General features: G+C 36.2%; 1 protein-coding gene across 5 annotated transcripts in view; it reads left to right on the top strand.

Annotated features, from left to right (window-relative positions):
* Positions 1–23,605, top strand: part of daam1a (dishevelled associated activator of morphogenesis 1a) — a 130,125-nt gene that overhangs the window by 77,291 nt on the left and 29,229 nt on the right. For 4 of the 5 annotated variants that reach the window (XM_052022583.1, XM_052022561.1, XM_052022576.1 and 1 more), the window contains 15 exons: positions 1,019–1,108; positions 9,283–9,354; positions 11,365–11,459; positions 12,777–13,110; positions 14,591–14,701; positions 14,949–15,052; positions 15,135–15,201; positions 15,288–15,405; positions 16,225–16,363; positions 16,487–16,545; positions 17,011–17,198; positions 17,429–17,743; positions 18,036–18,143; positions 19,374–19,403; positions 20,427–20,533. In XM_052022583.1, coding sequence (XP_051878543.1) covers positions 1,019–1,108; positions 9,283–9,354; positions 11,365–11,459; positions 12,777–13,110; positions 14,591–14,701; positions 14,949–15,052; positions 15,135–15,201; positions 15,288–15,405; positions 16,225–16,363; positions 16,487–16,545; positions 17,011–17,198; positions 17,429–17,743; positions 18,036–18,143; positions 19,374–19,403; positions 20,427–20,533 — 1,937 coding nt within the window. The remainder of the gene's footprint in view (positions 1–1,018; positions 1,109–9,282; positions 9,355–11,364; positions 11,460–12,776; positions 13,111–14,590; positions 14,702–14,948; positions 15,053–15,134; positions 15,202–15,287; positions 15,406–16,224; positions 16,364–16,486; positions 16,546–17,010; positions 17,199–17,428; positions 17,744–18,035; positions 18,144–19,373; positions 19,404–20,426; positions 20,534–23,605) is intronic. The other variant, XM_052022584.1, reaches the window with a different exon arrangement.

Below are 23,605 nucleotides of genomic sequence, written 5' to 3'. Positions count from 1 at the left end.
TAGTTTGATTTGTACATATTTCTTGCATTATGATGCAAGGTTGCTTCATGTTAGGTACAATGGAATTCTTTGCTGACGTTATAGAAGACATTCCACATTGTGCAGCACCTTAACCACCCTTTTTCCTACTAAATTATATTACCAATGAAACTAATTACCAGAATTTCAGATCAATAGGTACTTTTATTTAATTTGTAGCACGTAGCATCATTAATAATATGAGTATTTATTATCTATTTTCAGTTGCATTTAGAAGGCAGTTGTTGCCGCTTCCTTGACCTGCTGTAATGTGATAATGGTGTGTTTAAAAAGTGGGTTCTATAATTTTGGTGCAGTGATAATTAGTTGCTGTAAACCTTTGGCTCTGGAACAGAAGAAAATGGATTTTTGGTATCGAAGCAAAATATTATTTTAAAAAGACTCTAACAAATATTGCTAAATCTGTTAATATTTATAATGTGATTGCCTGATTTAAAAGCATTGCTATCTGTAAAAGACCAAAATGACATGCTGATAGTTGATGTAGTAGCCTTGGAAATAAATTATTCATATTCAATCTTCCAGACATATATGATATTTCAATGAATTTTATGATGCATTGTCTCCAAAGTTACTTCAATATTTTAGTTATGGCAGTCACAAAACCTTGTGGAAAATTAGATTTTATGACCTTGTTCTTGAATTTTGTGCGTTATTATTTGCTCAGACACCTAATTATTGCATCTACTATTCATAGGATCTGAGTTTTGGGGCCAATTGTATTTAAGAATTTTTAATAATTGAGTTTTTGAAGCAATTTCAAGTGAGCAGAGAAGACAAGAACTTTTCAGTCACTCTGGCAATTTGTAATCAAGGTACAAGATGTGATAGGATATTGTTAATTCACTGTATCAGTTTCCAACATAGGAATTTTTATTGATGATTAATATCTCTTATTTATTGGGAAAAGTAATGAATGGCAACATTTAGAGCATGGCTATGTTTCCCAAGGTAATAATCTTTTACTACTTCTTCCTAGGATGAACTGGACCTCACTGATAAACACAGGGAAGCCATGTTTGCACTTCCTGCAGAGAAGAAATGGCAGATATATTGCAGTAAGAAAAAGGTAAGAAAACCATTTAAGTTCATGTTTAAAAAACTTTTTTTTAAAAAAAAAGTACACAAGATGAAAATATAGGAACGAAACCAAATGTCTGTCACTTAAGAGCAAAATAAACTTTACTTCTCTGTACTTTCCCTTATTTTAGACTTTTAAAAGTTCATCTCTTTTTATTATCTCCTGTTATGTATCTGTATTTCACTAATTTCTCTCATTTACAGCTCCAAATGGTATGATGAAATTTCACCAGAAAGGCACTCATGTCGAATTGTGCAATATTTTCCTTGTTACTGCTAACTAATATCCATGCAGTGACAGACCCAGCAGATGGTGTCATTTATGCTGATGGATTGGAACAGTAGGGAGTGGGAGAAAGGATGGCTGCAGAAGAGAGTGCGATGGCAATTTTTTTGAGGGGATAGTGGAGGAAGGAATGAAAAAAGAACAATTTATACAGCTATGCAATAGAATGAAATTCAGTTAAAAATTTCTGGTGATAAAATTACTGAAGGTTACATTTATTATTGTAACAGAAGAAAGGGGTTAATATAACATGATAAATTGTTTAAAGCAAGTCAAGTGTAATGAGTTGTGCATTTTCAGCTTCTTGAAGATTTCCTTGCATAAATGTGAAAAGGTGGTCTAATAACTTATTTTGATCTGCTAATGACATTTTTTGCTGAGGTTTTTTTCTTTGCAGATGAAACTTTTTAAGGCCTTTAAGGGATTATATACACCACGATTACAGAATAAACACAATATGCTCTCCTTGTGCATTGCTTTTGATTTATTGGTGAACAGGTGAAAATCACAAGAATAACTTATTACTGGTACATTCAATTACTGTGGTGTGGGCTCATGATCTCTTCCCTGATTTCCAAGATTTCCAAAATTCCCACACTGCATAAAAAGAAAACCATGAAATTTTGCCAGCTTTCATCTTTTCATCATTGACAAAAAGGGTTTTGAGAGTTGACCAATTCCATTTTGTATAAGCAAGATTTTTTTTTAATTGTTGCGTAAGACTGCTCATAGCAATTCAGTTCAATCAATGAATAGAATTGCTGATAATGAAGTAGACGGTTTATCCATTGTGTAGGAGCCCCTAACCTCTCAATGATTATTTGGGGAAAATGCCAACAGAATGCTGGGATGAAAGTGGTTGTCCTAAGAGGAAAGATTGAACAGGCTGGGTGTTTTCCCATTAGATGAATTAGAGATGACTTTATTAAAAGATATAACATTCCAAGAGGAATGGAAAAGGTAGATTTGAGAGGATGCTAGAGTGATGTAGAATATAGAACTTGGGCTGCAATTGTTGGGGCTGTTTATTTAAGACATGAGGAGGAAGTGCTTATGAGGTCTTTTGTGGAATTTTGTCTTAGAGAGCTGTGGAGGCTATCGTTGAATATATTCAAGATGGAGGAAGATAGAGTTCGAACTTTAAGGAGGTTGAAGGTTACAGGGTATAGAAAGGAGTTGATGCCAAGACCAGATCAACCACAATCTTATTGAGTGGCAGAGTAGCCTCAGGGCCATATGGCCTACTCCTATTTCTTGCATTTTTTTTTTGCCATTATTTCTAAAGAAAATCCAGACTAACAAATTCTGAAACCAAGTTCTTTCTCAATTAACCAAAGGCAGTTATTATAGATAACATATATTGTACCAAGCAGTATTTCTAGGAGAAAAATTTGGATTTCATCTTGGAAATCTGTGATTTTTGCATAATATACTCTTGGGTTTAATATAGTATCACTTAAAATGAAAATACCGATACCAGTTCTTCTTCAACTTAATTTCTGTGTCCAGAGTATGTTGAAAAATGACAATATTTCTTCATCTTTAGCAGTTGCCTATCCAAGCTTGAAAAAGCAAGTGTCTTTTAAGATATCTTTTTTAATTAGTGAGCGTTTATTTCAATCAAAATTGACCTCCCTTTAAGCCTTCATATGTGGGCCGAGGATGTTTTGATATGTTCCAGGTAATATTTTAAACATTCCCTATCTTGTCAATTAGATTGTTTCAACTCAATTAATCTGATATAGGTGAAAATAAAATACAGGAATGGCAAAAAGTTGACTGAAGAACAAAAATGTGAGTTCAACATTTTTCCTCTGGGAAGTTTGCTTGAGATCTACATTGGTAGGAGCTTGGGAAAATCGGGAACAGGGATAGGCAATATAGCCATGAGGCTCTGCTGTGCCACACATTCAGATCATAGCTGATTTGCACCTCAACCTTGTTTATCTAAAGTTGTTTCAAATCTTTGGTGGATTTTTGTAATGTAAGGCCTTTAATCACAGTCCAGAAAGCTCCAATAATCTCAAAAGATCAAATTAATCTTAACATGGAGATTCTCTTGATTTACTCAGAGCCCTCAGTAATTTATACAATTTAGTAAGGCTCCAGAGACTTGTGTCAGAAAAGCTCTGCATAGCATCAGAAGGTTATTTTGCATTGCAACTGTGCTCAGGCTTCCTGGTTACTTACTCCTGCCCAGAAAACCTACTTCTGGTGTTAAAATTTTGAGTAATGCTTTTTATGTTAACATTACAATTGAAACTCTCTGCATCAACCCTAGTATCTATGTACATAAAACTCCTATAATCTGCCGTCCGACTATTTGGAACTCTCAATGGTTCGGCATCTGACTCACCAGATGATCGTGCCCATGCTTCCTTTCAACTGGCCGGAGCTTTGGTTGCTGCGCACCCTTTCAATTCATTGTGTTCACTGGAAAATGTACTATGTTACTGTGTATCATCTGAAACAGTGAATTAAAAGTGCATTGGAATGGTAATTCTAATTTACAAAAGTCCAGAGAATCTCCCAGACTGGCACCATCAAAGTCCTAAATGCACCAGATTATCAGAGTTTTACTATTGAAAGCAATGCCTGTAGTTGCAGAATTTCAACTTTTAGCTAATGTTCTGACGTGCCTACAAAGTACACCCCTTATCTGCCTTTTTACAGCCTTTTATACAAGTAAAGTTTGTTGGCAGTTTGTCAGTGTCATGATCTTGGTTGCCTGTACCAGTGGTGTAAATCTCCTACCTCAGCCCTATTTAATATTTTAACTATCCAGCAAAAGCAATTTTTACACTCCCCCTTGATAAGTTGAATTTAAATCTGACTTACAAAATATTTTTTTCTGTGCTCTTCTTTCCTGTCGTTCTGCTTATAAGGAAATTTCTCTCGATCCATTTAAAGTGAAAGCAGACAAAGCTTTCTCTTTCACTTCTATTCAGAATTAATGTTCCATTTTAAATTTTAACTGTACTAAACTTCTATCTTCTCCACCCCCATTCCAAAATAAATAATTAAATAATTAAATGATTCTTCCAGGTCACTGCATCAGTCTTTAAGTTAATGGCAACCCCTGATTATTATAGCTCAGGGAATGAATTGATTTAATGATGAATTCACCCAGTGTGAAAGTAAAGGACCTAGTTCCAAATTTTATTAATAAATCAGTGAGTTCTTAAAATAGGTAATTACATTCCCCTCTGCTGCCCTTCTATTAATAAACAGCATGTATCCTAAATAAATGCCCATAGTATTAAACCTAACATTTGTTTTACATGAACTCCAACCCAAAGTTCTGTAAATTGTATTTCCTTTCTAATAAACGTGCTACAACACTTTCGATGCTTGTGTCCCAATTTCATGTAATATTATGAACAAATCGTTGAGAAAATCTTGCATAAAAGACCAATTTATTGTCAACAAATCTAACTTGCCATGATTTTTGATGTTGATGTCAAAACATCTCCAGACCATAACCCATCACATTATAAAGATTTTCACCTTGCATCAGCCAAACCTGCATCAAGCTTCTCCTTGGGAAACTAGTTTGGAAATGGTTCTTATGCTATCATTTTTAAAAGACGTTAGCAACTCTTTAGTATAAAGGTCAGAAGATTGCCATATAAAAATATCAAGCATTTGCTCAGTATTGTTGCCAGGAGAATTTTCTGGTCATGAGCTTTTAAGTTTGAAATGTATTAGGGGTTGGTCAATAGCTGAAAGGAAATAGGTACATTCATACTTGATATGATTCTTCAACTGAACTCCTTTACTGCCTTCTATTAGATGACCTTCATGTACCCTTATTCTTTTGAGGCTACTCAAAAATGAAGCTTGTTTATTTGTGGGAATCTCAGCAAGTTATTGTTTATACTGAATGATGATTGTCTCCACCTGCATTAAGACAATCAGGGACTGTGTGATGCAAAATAACTAATCTGATGAGATAAGGCATCTGAACTATGAGAAGAATCTGCAGAAGCTGGAAACGTTTTCGGTTTTGGTATGGTAATCTATATTCAAGTGTTTGAATGCTATATGCAGAAAAACATGTTTGCTAATTCTACTAGATGACTACCTCAAATCTGGAAGAGTGAGGGTGGGAAGATAGTTTAGATTGATATATAAAGTATATGGAGTAGGCTATTAAAGAAGGCAATGAGACCAGTTTGTCTTTGTAACATGGAGAAAGAAATGGCTAAGTTTCTATTAGAAAAATTTGGTAAATGAGTGTGAGTTATATTATGGTGTTTCCTAAACTCTGGTAATGGTCAGCTGAATCCTAGTGGTCCTTTCCAGAGCTGTGAACCCAAAATTAAATTAACAAATCCTCAAACCACTTAATTGCATGACAAGTACCAGATTGTGGACAAAGTGTGAGGGTGTGTCAATTATGTATTGAGTATGAATCCACCACTATTTGAGATTAAATTAAGACACATACCTAGAAAAGGTTTTACTTAACAACTTTACACAATGTATAGCTAGGGTTAGATGACCCCTCCCCCAAATCAGAGATATGCCCTGAAAAGTTTTATATTTTTTAAAAAACATCTAAAGCCTCAATAGATACAAAATATATAGACAGAAGATGCAAAAGCCTGAAAGTATGTACCACCAAGCTCAAGGACAGCTTCTGTACCGCTGTTATAAGAATATTGAACGTCCCCTGGTACAATGAGATGGACTCTTGACTTCACAATCTACCTTGTTATGCCCTTGCACCTTATTGTCTGCTCTTCCTTTGTAACTCGAACACTTTATTCTGCATTCTGTTACTGTTTTTCCCTTGTACTACCTCAATGTACTGACGTGATGAAATGATCTGTATGGATGGCATGCAACACAAAGTTTTTCTTTGTACTTTGGTGCATGTGACAACAATAAACAAATAAAATATCTGAGAAATATGCTGCTAAAGTTCAGTAGAAATTAAATCTCATCCTTTCCAAATTGCATCCTGGTCAGCAATTTTATTGTTGCAATAAACTGCACTTCTTTATTTTCCCGTGTAAAAATAATAATGGAATGTTGGCTACATCTGCCAAGATGTGGCCAGTAAATGCCACGTAACATTGCTTATTTCACAAATGACAGGATATTAAACTAAGATCAGCACTTAATCCAAGTTAAAATAATTGAGAATATTTATTTATTTACAAATCATCAGTGATTGAAGCATAAAGAAGTCATTAAAAAGATAATAAAACCAAAGCTCAGTGACTTTATTACCCTTTCCAAAGACATCAATACTTTTCTGCTTGGAGCAAAGATCTTAATGGTCCATTGTAAACTGCAGTCACCTTTTATTTGCTTATTCGTTCTATTTTGTATCTTCCCACATCCAAGCAACATGTAAGTTTTGTGACTGGTTTTAACTGTTCAGTCTTTCAGCAGCTGAATGAACAAATAGAACTTTACAACATCACATTAAATGTGAGCATTTGATCATACATAAGAAAGAGAAATTAATCACTTGAGAACAAATTGATCTTTTTAACATATAAACAAATACAGGAAGTCCCCGACTTATGAACGCCTGACTTATGAACACCCGTACATACGAACTGACCTTCGTGGTCTTAACAACCTTCGGTTCGTAAGCGGGCCCGGCCCCCGATCCTACCACGGCGGCAGTACACCTTCTTTGGCCCAACCCCGGGCCAAGTGTGCATGTGCGGCTGGGGCCATGTGTGGCTGCGATCCCCGGGCCAACGATCCTCGTTCGTAACCCGGGGACTTCCTGTATAGCTAAACTTGTAAATGAAAATGATGGGCAAATTACCAAAGTTGATTGATAGTAAGCTATAAATGAAGTAAATTTTAAAAAAAATCTAAATTGCTGCCAAACCTGAAATGATATAGAGAAATGCCTGATGGTTCCTACTCGTGAGGTTTTCAAGTATAGAGATTTATGTCCAGTAATTGGTTGTTGCTGGTTATAACAATTTGAAAACGGGTGTGGAGTTAAAATGCTAAAATGTTAAACAGGAACCCAGCTCATCCACTAACTTTTAACAGAAATGAGAGATGGGTGATCAATGTACTTGCAAGAAGTGAATTCATTAAACACAAGTTTGTAGGTTCCTTCAAAAATTAACCTTTCTATTTTAAAATAAGTCAGCCAGCTTCCTGGAGCTAAAACTCAGGCAGGTTAAAGTTGGCACAAAGAACCGGATCCATCTGTTAAACTTTGTCCAATACAGATTATGGGCCGAGAGGAGCTTGTCTCCAAACCACCTCACTCTAGATCTTTTTGCACCCTCATCACCAACTCCTGATCTCCCACAGCATTGACTCTTTATCTTCTTGCCCTCTCCCTATGCCCAGCTCTTTTCTTTCCATTCCTTCATTAGATGGGGCATTGAATACAGAAGTAGGGAGGTTATGCTCCAATGTTATAAAACCTTGGTCAGACCTCAGCTGGAGTACTGCATGTAGTTTTGATCATTATGCTATAGGAAGGATGTGATAGTGCTGGAGAAGCTGCAGAGTTTTGCCTGGGATGGAGCAGCTCAGTTATGAGGGGAGACAGGAGAGGCAGGTCTGTTCTCCCTGAAGTGGAGGAGGTTAAGATGGGACGCAACTGAGGTATATAAAACAATGAGGGGTACAGATAGGGTGGACGGCAGGAAACTTTTCCTTGTATCAGAGGTAGATAAAACTAGAGGTCATAGATTTACGGCTACCGTATGGAGTGATTTTGATTTTATGACTTATGAACAAAATCTACTTATGGACGTCTGTAAAAATGGAACCCATTTATAAGCTGGGGATGGCCTGTAATATAATTTTCTATCAGTTCGTAATTTCAACCAGTGAAAAAGCTGTTGCTTTCTTACAAATGATGGAACTCGACTGATATTGTATTGCCAAACCATTAGCTGCTGCAGTATTTTCATAAGTGTGTCAATTTTTACAGTTGAAATGGAGCAATAGCAACTAAAATCCATGAACAATCATGAGGAATAGTCAATGCAATCTCAAATATTTAGTGGCCAGTCAATAAATTGTTTGGATTGTTGTCATTCTGATGGAAGCTTCCTTGAGGTTCATTTAAACATTAATTGCCAACATCAATCGTCATTAATGTTGGCAAGGTATACAGGTTCGCCAAAACAATAGGTTGGGAAGATTGAGGGATGGGGAGGGGTGTGTGGGGAAGAATTTAACATATTTTTAAATGTCTAAATCTTTGTGTCCATGTGAAATGTATTAGCTCCTGTAGAATGGCACATCTTTTTCTCTTCCCTGCTGGATATTTTGTATTTTATTCTGGCTGGGTGTATGGGGTGCTGGGGATGCATATTATAGGTCTTTTTCTGTTGTGGCAACTTTTGTGGATAGATCATCTGATAATGCCATAATATCAGGAACATTGTGCTTTAATGAATAAAAAGAGTGGGATGGTTTAAGCTGTAAAGTTCCTATCTGCTATAAATTTTATAACTTTGTAAAAAGGCTTTGCTTTTATAAACCAAAATAATTGTCCCTCTGATTTAGTCTGGTATATCCTCTGCTCAATACCATTCTCTGCTTTTGAAAGGCTGCTTAGTGTTTTCTTTGCCAATCTCCAGGTAATGCATATCAGTTATTTTTCACATGAGCTTTTTTTCCCTCTTCTGAATGAGGGTCCTTTAGGTCAGCTTGAGTTCAGTGTCTTTGAATGCCATAAATGTGTAAAATTATGTGCATATTTTCTCATTTAGACATGGCATGTCTATAGAGTATAATTGGATATATTTGAATCTGAATAAATATTTATCTCTACTTTTGATAAAGGAATCATCCTTACTAAAAATTCACATGTTCATACTTCAGTTAGCTTCAATATACTCATGGCAATGTTTTGTGAAATCTGTCTTTTTCAGGAGCAAGAAGAAAATAAAGGAGCCACAAGTTGGCCAGAATTTTACATTGATCAGCTGAATTCCATGGCAGTTGTGAGTGCTTGTTTTACTTTGCTCTATATTTGTAAGCACACATAATCATTAAATTTGTCATAATTCTGTCAGTACATTTCTTCAATTAAGGTGTTTGAAGACATTGGGAAAGAAATTCCTCTTTGATTGCTACTGCGGAATGTGTGATTAATTATCCATTGCCAGTTGTATTCACCCATGCATGATCAAACTCATTGAAGACAATGAAACCAAAAATATAACTGTGGCTGAAACTTGCTCAGGTGTTTAGTACCGGTGACCAAACACTGACTTCTTTACTTTCACCTAATGAATATGAGGTGTTGTATAAAGAAGATAATGTATTATACTAAAATCTATAGCTTCAAGTTTCTATCAATATGAGCCTTTTAATTTAACCTCCTAACGCTCTGGTGAATGTGGAATTTTGCACCTTCAGCTCTAGACTAGTGATTCATTTCACATATGGTTCTGAACCAATAATACTTTCCCAAGAGAATCAATATCTTGCGAATAGTTTCTTAATACATTCCCTGAATACCAGAGTTTCAAGACATTTGTGCATGGGGACAAATATCTGCAACATAATTTGACTACCAAAGTCCTTGGTTATAAATTGCAGGATTTCTTGTTCATATTATGTAAAGTGCAGTAGTACAATGTACACCTTTGTCACCAATATTCAGAAGTGTTCTTTTTTTTAAAAAAGAAAATGCTTACTTCTTGTCTCTGGGCTCTTTCACTTTGGATCAGAATATAGTCATATTGGTTAAACACTTGGGGCTGTGATCGGTAAAGGGCTATCATTTCCATGTATACAAATAACTATAATTTGATAATTAAACTAAAGCTAATAGCATGTTGTTCTTCATCTCAAATGGGATGGGATACAGAAGTATTAGTTCAGTTGTACAGGGCCCTGATTACCTCATTGTGTACATTCACTTATGAGCACCAGACCTTAGGGATGATGTATTGATGTTGGCATAGTGCTGATTCACAAGAGTAATGCCAATGTACAAAGTGTTAAATTATGATAAATGTGAAGTAAACATGTTAGGAAAGTTGAGGTGTTTTTTTTAATGAAGGTGGTTAAAGCAAGTAAAGTGGTTTGATAGAGCAGGAACAGAGGAACTGTTTCCCATGGTGGGGAAGTCGAGAATGATTGTTGTATGTTGTAAAATTAAAACTAGACATTAAGGAATAAATTGGGAAATATTTTTTTCACATAAGGTCAGTGGAAGTCCAGAACTTTGGATATTGGGTTAGTTGAAATTGCCAAAGGAATATATGATCAATAGTATTTCATTTTGGGTGAGAATATCAGCTGGTGTTTAAAGTACCATATGGAATTGAAGTATATTGAGCAGGACTGGCTGAATGGATATTCCTCTTCCTGTCTTGCCAAGAGCAAATAATTAGCACATTAAGTACATAAGAGCAGTACTGACTCATTTGACTACCTTGCATGCATACCTGTTTTGTAGGAGTGCCAAATGCCATCCAGTATGAACTTTTCTTTTGACAGGTGACAATCTAATTACATCAGTTTGTTTTTCATTCCTTTTCACAACCCAGTCCACAAATGATTTGTTAATTAAATAACAAAATGACGTTGATGTGTATCAGAGGTCCCCATATGATATTATGTTAGCAATGGTTATTTTAATCATGTAGTCATTTTTCAACTCCTAGAGTTATTCATGATGACAAGTTGCCATTATTTAGAAAGAAATGGCTCCATTGTAGTAATTGTCATCCATTGTAGCCCCTTAATGTCCATGTTAAATGTTTGAAAAAGTAGTGTCTTTCTCTGCACATCTTCCATTCACTGTGTGGGCGACTGCACCAGACGCCTGCAGGATAAATCCTAAATTTATTTCATTGCCTGTAAAACTGGGCAGCAAATCACAATCATAAAATTATCTATTAACATGCTATGAAACATGATGTGCTCAGTTTCATTGGACATTTCATGCACTGTATTAGTAAAAGTAATAATTGGTGTGCTGATCTTTGTTTTCTTTTTAGAGAAAATCGCTCTTGGCTTTGGAAAAAGAAGATGAGGAAGAAAGGAATAAAACCATTGAGAGTTTAAAGACTGCATTAAGAACACAACCAATGAGGCAAACTATTCTTGATCTTATCCCTATGTGACTGATATTAAAGCATTGACCTTGCTGAAAGGCAGAGCAGATTTGGTGTTAGCTGGCCTCTTCTTGCTACTATTTCTTTTGTTCTTGTGTAATTTTAGAACCTCAAGATGCATGTTATCCATTAAAAGGGAAAATTATTGAAAATGTGTTAATTAAATAACAAAATGACATCCGTATGCATTAGAGATCAATGGTCTAAGTTAATGTTTCTGATAATTTCCTTTTAAATGGATAACATTTTTCTTGAGGTTCTTAAATTACTTAAGAACAAAAGAAATAGTAGCAGAAATAGGCCAGTTGACAGCTCGAGCCTGCTCTGCCATTCAGCAAGATCATTGCTGAATTTGTTTTGACCTCAACATCACTTTCCTTCTCTCTCCTTGTATCCCTTGACTCCCTGCAGTTTAAATGTCTGTCAGCGTCCACTTTGAATATATTCAATAATTCTGCCTCCACAGCTCTCTATAGTAGAGAATTCCGAAGATTCGTGACCCTCTGAGATGAGAAATTCCTGCTCATCTCTATCTAAAAGGGCGGCTCCTTATTCTGAAACTATAACCCTAGGTTCTAGATCCTCCCCCTGCCAAAACCCCTGTTGGCATCCATCCTGTCAGCATCTTGTATCTTTCAGTGAGATCACCTCTTATTCTTTAATACAGCCCGCTAAACCTTTCTTTGTACATCATACCCTTCATCCTAGTAATCAACTGCCTCCACTGCAAAGCACATCCTTTCTTAAATAATGGCTGTTGACTTAGTATAAAACTAATCAACCGATTGAAGGTAGTTTGACTGAGATCAGTGAGTGGATATTGTGAAGACTTAAAATAGATTAATTGCGTTGTTCCTAAATTCCACTGAAATTCTCAGTTCCGAAATTAAGAGTGATTTTCACTTGCTTCCTTGCCCCCACTCTTCCTACAAACTGTGTACAGATGACCCCTGTGGTTTATTGTGTTTCTAGAAAACAGGCCATATCATGATTTTCCTAATGTAAAGCTGCATATCTGCACATACATCAAGAAATGTGAGTTTAAAAAAAAATGAAGTTTATTTTGTATGTAACACTTTTGGGGAGTGATTTGTGTATTCTGTAAGGGCAAACTTCCATTGCCCAAATCTCAGTAGTGCCGGGGCCGCCTGTATGAATATTTTCTCACACAGGAGGTAGGTTTTGTCATCTTTCTGGAAAGAGAAGGCGATTAAGTGTATTTATTTAAATTCTACAAGCTCAATGGGGTATATCCTTTGCTTTTTTTTGAATTGTGATGTTCTTCCACTTGGCAGGTTTGTTACCAGATTCATTGACTTGGATGGCTTAACGTGCATTCTCAACTTTCTGAAAAGTATGGACTATGAAACTTCAGAATCTCGAATACATACTTCTCTAATAGGCTGTATTAAAGCACTAATGAACAACTCTCAGGGCAGAGCTCATGTTTTGGCTCATGTAGAGAGTATTAACGTAATAGCCCAAAGTCTTACGACAGAAAATATAAAGACTAAAGTAGCGGTCTTGGAAATTTTGGGTGCTGTGTGTCTAGTGCCAGGTGGTCATAAGAAGGTACTGGAAGCAATGCTGCATTACCAGAAATATGCAAGTGAAAGAACACGTTTCCAGGTACAGTCTGCATGCTGATTGTGAACTGCAAAATGAAAGACAATTTTATTTCAATAAGTGAAGTTAATGCATGTAAAAATCTGGGGATGCTCTCTGCTAAAGTAAGGCTGAGAGGAGTAATAGAATGAAAAAAACATTTTTCCTCTGTCACACTTTTCTGTCTAGCTATTTTTCAGTTTTTTTGAATATGTTGCCAGCCAGATGTAGCATAGGTGTGTTATCTTCCTAGAATACAAACAGCTGAAAATTTGTTATCTTCTGACTTTGACCTGGTGATTCTTTCCCCTTTGAGGGAATGTCCTTTTATTACTGCCTCACTCTTGTGTAGATTCAGTGAGGTAAAGTGATTTGTCAGTTTTTACTCGTTCCATTTTTTTAAAATGTAAGTCATGAACACACAAATTAGGGGCAGAAGAAGGCCATCTGACCCCTTGGTGTGTTGTTACTACTGAATGTGGTACAAAGTATGTTTTGTTAACCTATTGCTGACCAACTTGCTTCAGGTTCGCAATGACACAAAAAGTGTCATTTAATAAGATTATAGCTGACCTGTCTATCATTACCTTAAAAGTACTGAAAGATTCTGTTCCATTGCCCTTTGAGGAGGAGAGTTCAAGAAGACTTATGGCCCTCAAGATTTAAACTGGAATATCAAGCAATCTCAGGCCAAATGTACAAGAAATTGGGCAGAAATTGTTGTGGAACCATCTAATAATTCACTCTAGAGCAATGATACAAGTCTAGCCAATACAACTTTTCCTTATAAGACAACCTGTCCATTCTAGATTGTACAGAAAAACTTAAAACAACTGCTTCTGACGCATGCACACGCGTGCATATGCTCTCACCTTTCGTAAGTAATAGGACCAGTACTCTACAGAAGATCCAGAAGGGTTTTGATAAGTTGAATGTGGAGCTTTGCTTCTGTTCTTCAAGAGAATCCTTGACTATATTTTAAAGCAGAGGTGGATAGATACATGATAAGCAGGGGGTGATAGATTACTGCGGATTCATGGGAAAGCAGAGTTGAGATTGCAACTAGACTGCATTAATCTTATTAAATAATGGAGCCGGCTCAAGAGGCTGTGTGGTCTACTCCTACTCTCAATTAAAAGTTTGTGTGATGACATTCAGTTAGCTTTCCTATTTACTTGCTATACGTGCATACTTGTCTTTTGCAAATCCTGCACTAGGGCATTCAGATCTCTCTGCAATCTCTCACTGTTTAGTTAGTTACTTTTCTTACAAAATTGGTTCCAATCTATTTATATTAAGGGTTGATTTCCTAGACATCATTTCTGTGATATTACAATATTTAGATTATTTTGAGAATTACCCGTTATTTAGTAATTGGGAGCAGCTTCATGATAAAATGTTAATTCAGATTTTGCTTTTGGATAATTAAGGTATAATCCTTTCAGAAACAATAGATCTTGTGTGATCATACAAAAACAAAAGTGGTACCTCTTCTTTCTTCCAGACTCTAATCAATGATTTGGACAGAAATACAGGAAGATACAAGGATGAAGTGAATCTTAAAACTGCTGTCATGTCTTTCATTAATGCTGTCCTAAGTCAAGGTTCAGGAGAGGTAGGAAATTTCTTCTCAACCATTCAGGGGTGATTGTTTATTGCTAGTGGTACAAATCAATAGACCACTTTGGTATCCATTGTGAAGTGACAATCACTATGTGGTGTTTGGTGTACAACTTGCAATCTGCTCGTACTGCACTTCTGTGATTGATCAATTTCACCCCTTTATCTAAGATGTAGCCTTTTAAATGTTTAATTGTGTAGAAAAAAAACTTGAAATTGTTTTCTTTATTTTGTTTCAATAGGAAAGTCTTGATTTTAGAGTACATCTCCGATATGAATTTTTGATGTTAGGTATTCAACCTGTTATTGACAAATTACGTGAACATGAAAATGCAACTTTAGATAGGTAAGCATACTTCATATATTCAGTTTTATTTATTGAAAATTTGCTGCTGATGGCTTCTAAACTAACTTCAATGTTTTGTTAGGCATTTAGATTTCTTTGAGATGCTGAGAAATGAGGACGAAATGGAACTAGCAAAAAGATTTGATGTGGTAAGTAGATGAGTTTCTGCTGGTGTGTTGTTATTGCTAAATGTGGTACAAAGTTTGCTTTGTTAACCTATTGCTGATAACTTCAGGTTCACATCGACACAAAAAGTGCTACCCAGGTGTTTGAACTGGTTAAGAAAAAGATCAGCTATACAGATGCATACCCGCACTTTATGTCAATTCTCCATCATTGGCTTCAGATGCCATGTGAGTACCATCTAGGACTTGGTTAACAGAATGTTGTTTAATTTCCAATTGAAGAATGAGTAAAATGTCCAGATTTGAAGTCCTTTCAACTAATTAGCATGACTTAACACCTGAAATACCTTAAATTCTTTAAGAAGGACAAGACATAATTTAATTTAAATGTTAAATCTGCTTATGCAATATACAACCATGTTGCTTTAATCCTATAACAGACTAATCTAACTAGTTGTAATCTTGTATATTACTGAAGTTTCTGCATCTTTTATGCTGAGGATGGTTATTTGAATTTTTTTTCACTGTCTGAGTTATTAATCCTTAGAATTTTCTTTGAGTACTATGTTAAATGGTTTTTAGAACAGTAAAGCACAGGAACAAGCCCTTTGGTCCACGATGTCTGTGGCAACCATGATGCCAAAGCAAACTGCATGTGCATGGTCTAAATACCTGCTTTCCCAGATGGTCTACATGCCTGTCTAGATGCCTCTTAACATTTGCTGCTGTATCTGCTTCCATCCCTTCCCCTAGCAGTGTGTTCCAGCCACCTGCCACTCTCTTTGTGGGGGTGAAATAAAACAACTTGCCCCTTAAATCTCTTTTAAACTTCTATACCCCCCCCCACCTCAAAGCTATGCCCTGAGGTATTTGACATTTTGACCCTGAGAAAGTTGCGCCCAACATGGGGCTCGTACCCATAACCCTGAGATCAAGAGCCTCATGCTCTACCGACTGACCTAGCCAGGCTGGGTTTGTGTGTTCTTGCATTCTGCTGTTACTTTCTTCCAACTTTTTAATAGTTCCCTCTGCTTTTTTTATCCCCAGATAAGCGAAGCGGAAACACTGTACAATATTGGCTACTGCTGGACCGAATATTGCAACAGATAGTTTTACAGAATGATAAAGGGCACGATCCTGATGTTACTCCTTTAGAAAATTTTAATGTGAAGAATGTTGTTAGAATGTAAGTGTATTTCTTCTGAAGAGTGGTTTGTCTTAAAATTATAGTAATAGATACTTTGAGCTCAAACGTTGTTTGCTAAATATTATCACTTTTTTCTTTGAATTTGATCTTCAACACAAATAGGTTGGTTAATGAAAATGAGGTCAAACAATGGAAGGAACAAGCAGAAAAAATGCGAAAAGGTGCAGTTTATTTCTTTGGCTCTGATATTGTGTATGTGAAAAATTTTAGACTGGGCTTTCAATTATACCTCCCCCAATCCCCACCTCCACCCCCTTGCCAATCTTCTACTCTCTACTGTGCTGATTATTATACTGAATTTGCAGCTGCAGAGACATAAGTATGGTGCCACCTCCCCTAATAGCTCTTCAGTGCTGTAATGCATGCTTAAATTTTGTGTGAATCAGGACTTTGAACGGGTGAAGAGTGCATTGCAGGAAACCTGCATTTTTGTATTTCCTTCAGCAGGAGTTGATGGATAGCATCCAAGATCAGGACCCCTGTGATGTTAGCAATCTTGAGTTGGGAGAATAACAAACACAAGAGGCAATTACCTTGCTGTCTGCAAAATAATAGGAGCCATTGTTTGAATGAGAGGTTATGCTCTTTTATTGACGATGAATCTCAAAAGATCCCTCTGTTTACAGAGCACAATGAGCTACAACAAAAGCTGGAGAAGAAAGAGAGGGAGTGTGAAGCTAAGACGCAGGAAAAGGAGGAGATGATGCAAACACTGAATAAAATGAAAGAAAAACTGGAAAAAGAATCTCAGGAGCACAAAGCTGCTAAGAAGCAGGCAGCTGATCTTACAGCCCAGATCCAGGATCTAAGCAATGCAAGTTCATGTGTAGTTAAGAATGTTTTACCGCTTCTTTTAAAATGTAGAAAAGAATTCACTTAATTACACATTATTGAAAAATCACAACATTTCTATTGACCGTAATGATAAAAAAATGAATACATAAATATATTAATATAGTCTGTTTTCCCTGTTGCAATTTTGTCAAAGCATCTGGAATTAATCTCATTGTTCAATATTTGTTTTCAATTTTATTTTGATTTTAGAGAGCAAGATTTTCTGGCGTTCCGGGCGGCCCCCTTTCACCACCTGGAGCCCCTGGTGGACCGCTGCCTCCCTCTGCACTTGCTTCAGTCGGCGGTCCCTCTCCTCCGCCTGCTCCTCCTCCACCATCACTTGGTGGATTGCCTCCGCCTCCTCCGCCCCCACCTCCTGGTGGACCCCCTCCACCTCCAGGTTTGCCACCGATGGGTGGTGTTCTACCTCCTCCAGGAGCCCCTTTGGGCCCAGGACACAAGAAGAAAAATATTCCACAACCAGGAAATGCTTTAAAATCCTTCAACTGGTCCAAGTTACCAGAGGTGAGTTGTACATGACCAATGGTGCAAGTAACAAGAAGAGACCATTTTTTAAAAATAGCCTCAAGGAAGCTAAAATATTTGTTCAGGATTATTAAAATTAGATCTTAATTGTTTTTGTAATTAAAGTTTCTCATAATCCATACAATTAAGACTTAAAGTAAGCTTGTAATGTATTTCCAGTTAATAATTTAAAAGAAATGGAAGCTTAACTCATGTAAATATTATAGAATATTAATCTGCATTTTGAACTAGTTACCTCAGTTAAATAGTTTGTTTTTTGCTTTAATAATAGAACAAACTTGGGGAAACTATCTGGATGGAAATTGATGATATGAAGGTTTTTAAAGTACTTGACTTGGAAGACCTTGAAAAGACGTTCTCTGCATACCAAAGGCAACAGGTAGTTTCAGTGAAATCCCTGTACAATTTGTATATCTTAGCAAGAGACCAGAGTAATTCCTCTGAATTCAGTAATATTTAGCTGTTTTGGTAACACTTTCACCGTGAAGAAAGATGCACGAGTTAATCACTGTATTTTGAATAGTTCTGCAGTGTTCAGAAAAATGTAAAACTTTCAAGAACTAGAATCGGAAAACCAAATCCAGCAAACCAATATGCGCCTTATTCTTGAGAAACTGCTGCTATTTCCAGTGCAACAGAAAGACAATGAGAAGATCGAGCAGAGTGCTTTTTAAATGGATGGTTTTTGATTGGCTGCATTTGAAAGATTGTGTTGTGTATATAGTGAGGCACTGATGATTAATTAATAGAAGATCCTCACTGGTGAGAGGGAAAGGGATTGTTCCACACAGAAGAAAGTATTTGTGGCAGAAATTATTGTAGTATTTGTGGGGAAAAATGAACAAACATAGTTGCAGTGAAATCAGCACACTATTGAGAATTAATTTGACTGAGTGATTAGATTTAAACTCTTCCAGCAAAGAGAAAGCAATGAGACAATGGGCCAAAACTGCTCTTCATTCTAGCCGCCTTCTTATTTTGCTTATGTTGAATTTCAAGCAAATTATTTTCTGTTTTGAAGCTGTTTATGTGTATTACCCGTCAGCATTATACAATGTAGTAGAATTTCAGAAATGTTGATGTGGCTTGTTAAATTGACACTGATTTGCATGTCACAGCTTTTGCATTATAATATGAAGCATTACTGCTTGATCATCTATGATGCTTGAACCCTTTCAGCGGCAGGGACCTGTTTGAGCTCCAACTAAATTTTACTCCAACGATGTTAGTGGCGTATTGACAGTTAATGGAGTACTGACAATTCAGTCTTTTTCCTAAGATCATTGGAATCTTGTATCCATTTTGACATCCTGCAAACGGATAATTATTCAAAGGCTTCTTGATAACTTTGATATTAATATCAATATCAAGTTCCATCTGAATCTGACATTCAGCCAAAATGTTTTTCCTTGTAATGGTGAAAGGGTTAATTATTGTAGATGGCATTCTTGCTTGATGCTGGTATGTCTTCAATCACATTTTGTTTGAAAATTACTTATGTTATTGCGCTATGTCTATTTTGTTTTCTACTTTGCAACAATTTCTGAACTGCAATTGCTATTAACTGATGCTACCTGTTGTCCTCCTTTTGCCTTGGCCTGCACTTCAGGATTTCTATCTGAGCAATCATTCTAAGCAGGTAAGCATGTGCTTTTAATAAAGTGCAAGGAGTCAGCTTGTATAAATTGCAGCATGTTTATAATGGTGAAAATGCATATTGAAGTTAGATTTGGTGATGTGCACTTAAACAGTTTTGTGTGTCATCTTCAGCTCTAAATTTGTATCATAATCAAGATTAATGCATTTTTTTAAGAAAATGCCACTAATTGTATTATTGTACTGCAGTTTGATTTTAGAAGTAATTGGGGAATACTTAAGTTATCTCAATGAAGAATATTATTCTGATTAATTTTACTTCATTATAAAGTTATAAAGAGACAATAAAGCCTTTTAGTTAGGCAAGAATATATAATGTGAATAGTAAAACATGCACAGTCATCCAAAACGAAACACTCAAACTTTTGAAATACAAAACCAAGTTGATTTCAGTGTAAATAAGTGAGAGGGAATTTGAAGTGTTGTCTGTAAGATTTAAGGATGTGAAACATTCTTTTGTAATTTAGTTCATGCTCAGTTTTTGTACAGCATAAATTGTATTTATTGAACTAAAGCATTAACAGTTTTGAATGATGTATGTTTTACAACGGGATGGATTGGCTTGTGTGAAAAGGCTAGTTTTAACCATGGACTTATTCCTGCAATTGTAAGGGAATTTAAAAATGAAAAATGCTCACGTACATTAGGGCATTCACATACACTAAAGATCCATGTGTGGATTTATTGCATTTTCCCTTTACACCCTTAGTCCATTTTACATGTCTGAGATAAAACAACCCTCATGTTTAAGTGAGAACTCTTCGGTCTGTGGGTTCATCTTTCTCACTTGAAAATTAAATCCATGTCCAGAATTAATCATACTTAGAAATTACATTTACCTTCGTAGATCAATCCAAATATTAAGAAATATGTAACTGTATTTTGTCCTCATTCATTTACAAATAGGGGATTAAGATGTTAAGATAAGTAGTTTATTAGACTGTTGAATATTTTGGGTATAGCTTCAGGTTATCTAATCCATCCTTGTAATTTTTTTGGACTACAGAAAGAGACAGATTCTAATGAAGACACATTAAATTCTACCAAAAAAGTCAAAGAATTGTCTGTAATAGACGGGAGAAGAGCGCAGAATTGCAATATTCTTCTCTCCAGGTAATGGTTTTATCACGTATTACAAGAAAGCTTGAAACTTTTATTTGTGCTTTTTATTTTTTGATTTGCACATTATAAATTCTTGTAATGAGTATAACCCATTCCTTATGTTCATTAGGCAATTGTTCACCACAGTAGATACAAGAAGCAACTGTAGTACTGTAAACACAGTCATTGCCTACAGTGATTGGTAATGAATGTCCTGACGAACATTTGGAGCTGCTTGTAGAACAGGAATGGCAGCTTCTAGAGTTCCCTTTAATACAAAAGTGTTAATACTTCTCCTCATTTGCTTTAATACAAAAGTGTTAATGCTTCTCCTCATTTGCGTGGAAACATTTAAATAACCAAGCACACCAGGATTTCTCCCTTCCACTTCCTTTTCTGCACCATGTCATTGCCATTTATTACTTTTGATTCTGGGAACTCTTTTACACAGTTAAGCCACAGAAGGGAAATCAATTGCTTGTGATTCTGCAGCTGATAGCTTTCAACAAGATCATATCTTTTGTTGCCTTGTTTTGTCTTCGGTGTTTGCTCTTCAAAGCTATTTGTGTATGGTGCTGGCATTGTACATTTGTTTAACTTGCATGTTCAGCATTATCTTTATTATGATGTTGATGAAATGTTGAGCGTGTGGGTGTACAAATTGCAACAACTGTGGAAAAATGAAAAGCTCCAATCAACTGTTCTGAAATTTGGGAAGGCACATTTTAATACCAAATTTTAAAGAATGTTTTGAGGCCTGCAGTTCAAGCTATAATTTTATTGATGGTTGTGTTAGTGCTCCTGAGTGATCCTTTAAACTCATGAATAACAGTCATGAACTTGAGGATATTTTGCATTTCATGTTCCAACGTGAAGATCTCATTAAGGGTTTCCCTTTGTCTAAAAACATGTGACTTAGATTCACTCTCTCCCATTTATGCAAATATGGGAGGGTGTGTGCTGAAGTACCTGTCAATCTTTTTAGGTCTATCTATGTATTATGTAGAAGAAATAACCTTTATGAGTTATTATAACTTAAAGTCCTGACACAGGGTTCTCCCCCACAGATACTGCTTGACCCACTGCGTTCCTCATCGTTTGTTGCTCCAGATTCCAGCATCTGCAGTCTCTTGTATCTCCAGAAGAAATAACTTCCTTGTTTCTTTCTTTCATGATTATTGTTCTGTCTTGTCTTCCGTTGTGACCTTGCACCTTATTGCACTGCACTTTCTCTGTAGCTGTGACACTTTACTCTGTACTGTTATTGTTTTTACCTGTACTACATCAATGCACTCTGTACTAACTCAATGTAACTGCACTGTGTAATGAATTGACCTGTATGATCGGTTTGTAAGACAAGCTTTTCACCGTACCTCGGTATAAGTGACAATAATAAACCAATACCAATTACTTTAACTCTATCCTCTCATGTGCAACTCAAATTTTAACTGGAATTTAGTGCAACACCAGGCCACAATATAGACATCTAATTGTCTTTGAGTGGATGCCTATTTTGTAGAATTAAAAAAACACAACCAATGAATATCCTGAAAGCACCTCAAAGATCAGACCCCCGCCCCCGCACTCACCCACATCCCCCCACCACACAACCCCCCCCCCGCCTTGATCTGCCTGTCATCCTTCACCCCTCTTCAGTTCACCAATCAATTCTGGTCCCTGCCTCACCACTCCCCTTCTCCTCTTTGTACTGGCTATTTCCCCTCTCCACGTTTAGTCCTGATGCAAGGTTTCAACCCGAAACATCAACAATTTCTCCCCCCCCCACCCCCCTTCCCTCCTCATTGATGCTGCTCGACCTGCTGAGTTCTTCCAGCAGATTGTTTGTTGCTCCAAATATCCATTATAGTTAGGACTTGAATTTTTATCTTTGCATTTTGGTTCAGTTTGTGGATCTTTTTGTTTTGTTTCATATTTAGCACAATGTTCTATTATAAGGAAAAGTTCACTGAATAGATGCATCAACTTCTGGTCTCTATAACATTCAACTAAATCAAAATGTTTTGACTTAGTTGAATAAGTGAAATTGCTGACTTGTTCAAGCTTTGCCTTATCTATGTATTTCTTTGACAAAATCTTCATTTTCTTTCACGTAATTGCAAACACCTGTCTATCCCATTTTCTGCCCATGCTCTTCTGACCTTTTTGAACATTTGCATACCACTGACCAGCGAAGCCCTCATGCGGGATTGTTCCATTGTCTCTGTGCACTCTTCGAAGCTCAATTGTGGATTTTTGAAAGCAGAAGGAAGGAAAGTTTGCATTCAGCAAAGTTGATGTTTATCTCTGGCACAGATTTTAATCAGTGAAACAAACAATTTTCAGTCAGGCTTTTTTTATATTTAGGAAGCATAAAATTTACCAGGAAATAAAGATATCAATTGAACTGTAATAGCGTTACTGAACATACAAGGGAAAGGCCTTTGACTCTGCAAGGCCTATTTGGTAGCACATAATACTCTTGAACTATGTTTGTTGGCACACTGGATACTGACTATTGTACTTAAACAGATGCCTTTTTAATTTTTGTCAATGTTTCAGTAGTTACATATTTTGTATTCCTTGCATTATTTGCTAACTTGTCATCATTTAGTATTTGACTTCTTGGTCCAGTGCAAGCTTTAAGAAAGTAGCTTAAATGCTGATTTTGATTTTGAATAGTGTTTATATATCACTTTGCTTGCTTTCCATGATGTGACTCTGCTGTGAATGCATCCTTCTGAAGATCATTATCACAGGCTGGGTAAATGTAGGTTGAATTGGTACTTTTATCTACTGATGGTCCTTCATTTGCTGTTGCACCTTGCAACAATGCTTTTAATCAACTCTATTATCTTCCTCAGATTATCAGTGTTGAAAAGCATTTAATAGTGAGCATTTTAGTTTTGTTCAGTTGTAAAGCAAATACATTTAATGATGCTATACTAAAGTCATTGAAACCTGTTCAAATATTCTGGTGGCTGTCATTATATTTTCTTCTGAAGAAAAATGTCTACCTGCTATCTCAGCATCAACAGGAATAATATATTAGTTTCCTGCAAATTGATTTTTCTTCAACTACCTATC

The sequence above is a fragment of the Pristis pectinata genome, chromosome 1, assembly GCF_009764475.1.
Source record: "Pristis pectinata isolate sPriPec2 chromosome 1, sPriPec2.1.pri, whole genome shotgun sequence".
Classification (NCBI taxonomy): Eukaryota; Metazoa; Chordata; class Chondrichthyes; order Rhinopristiformes; family Pristidae; genus Pristis; species Pristis pectinata.
The sequence above is the reverse complement of the archived record's forward strand: the minus strand, read 5'-3'. Positions and strand labels throughout refer to the sequence as shown.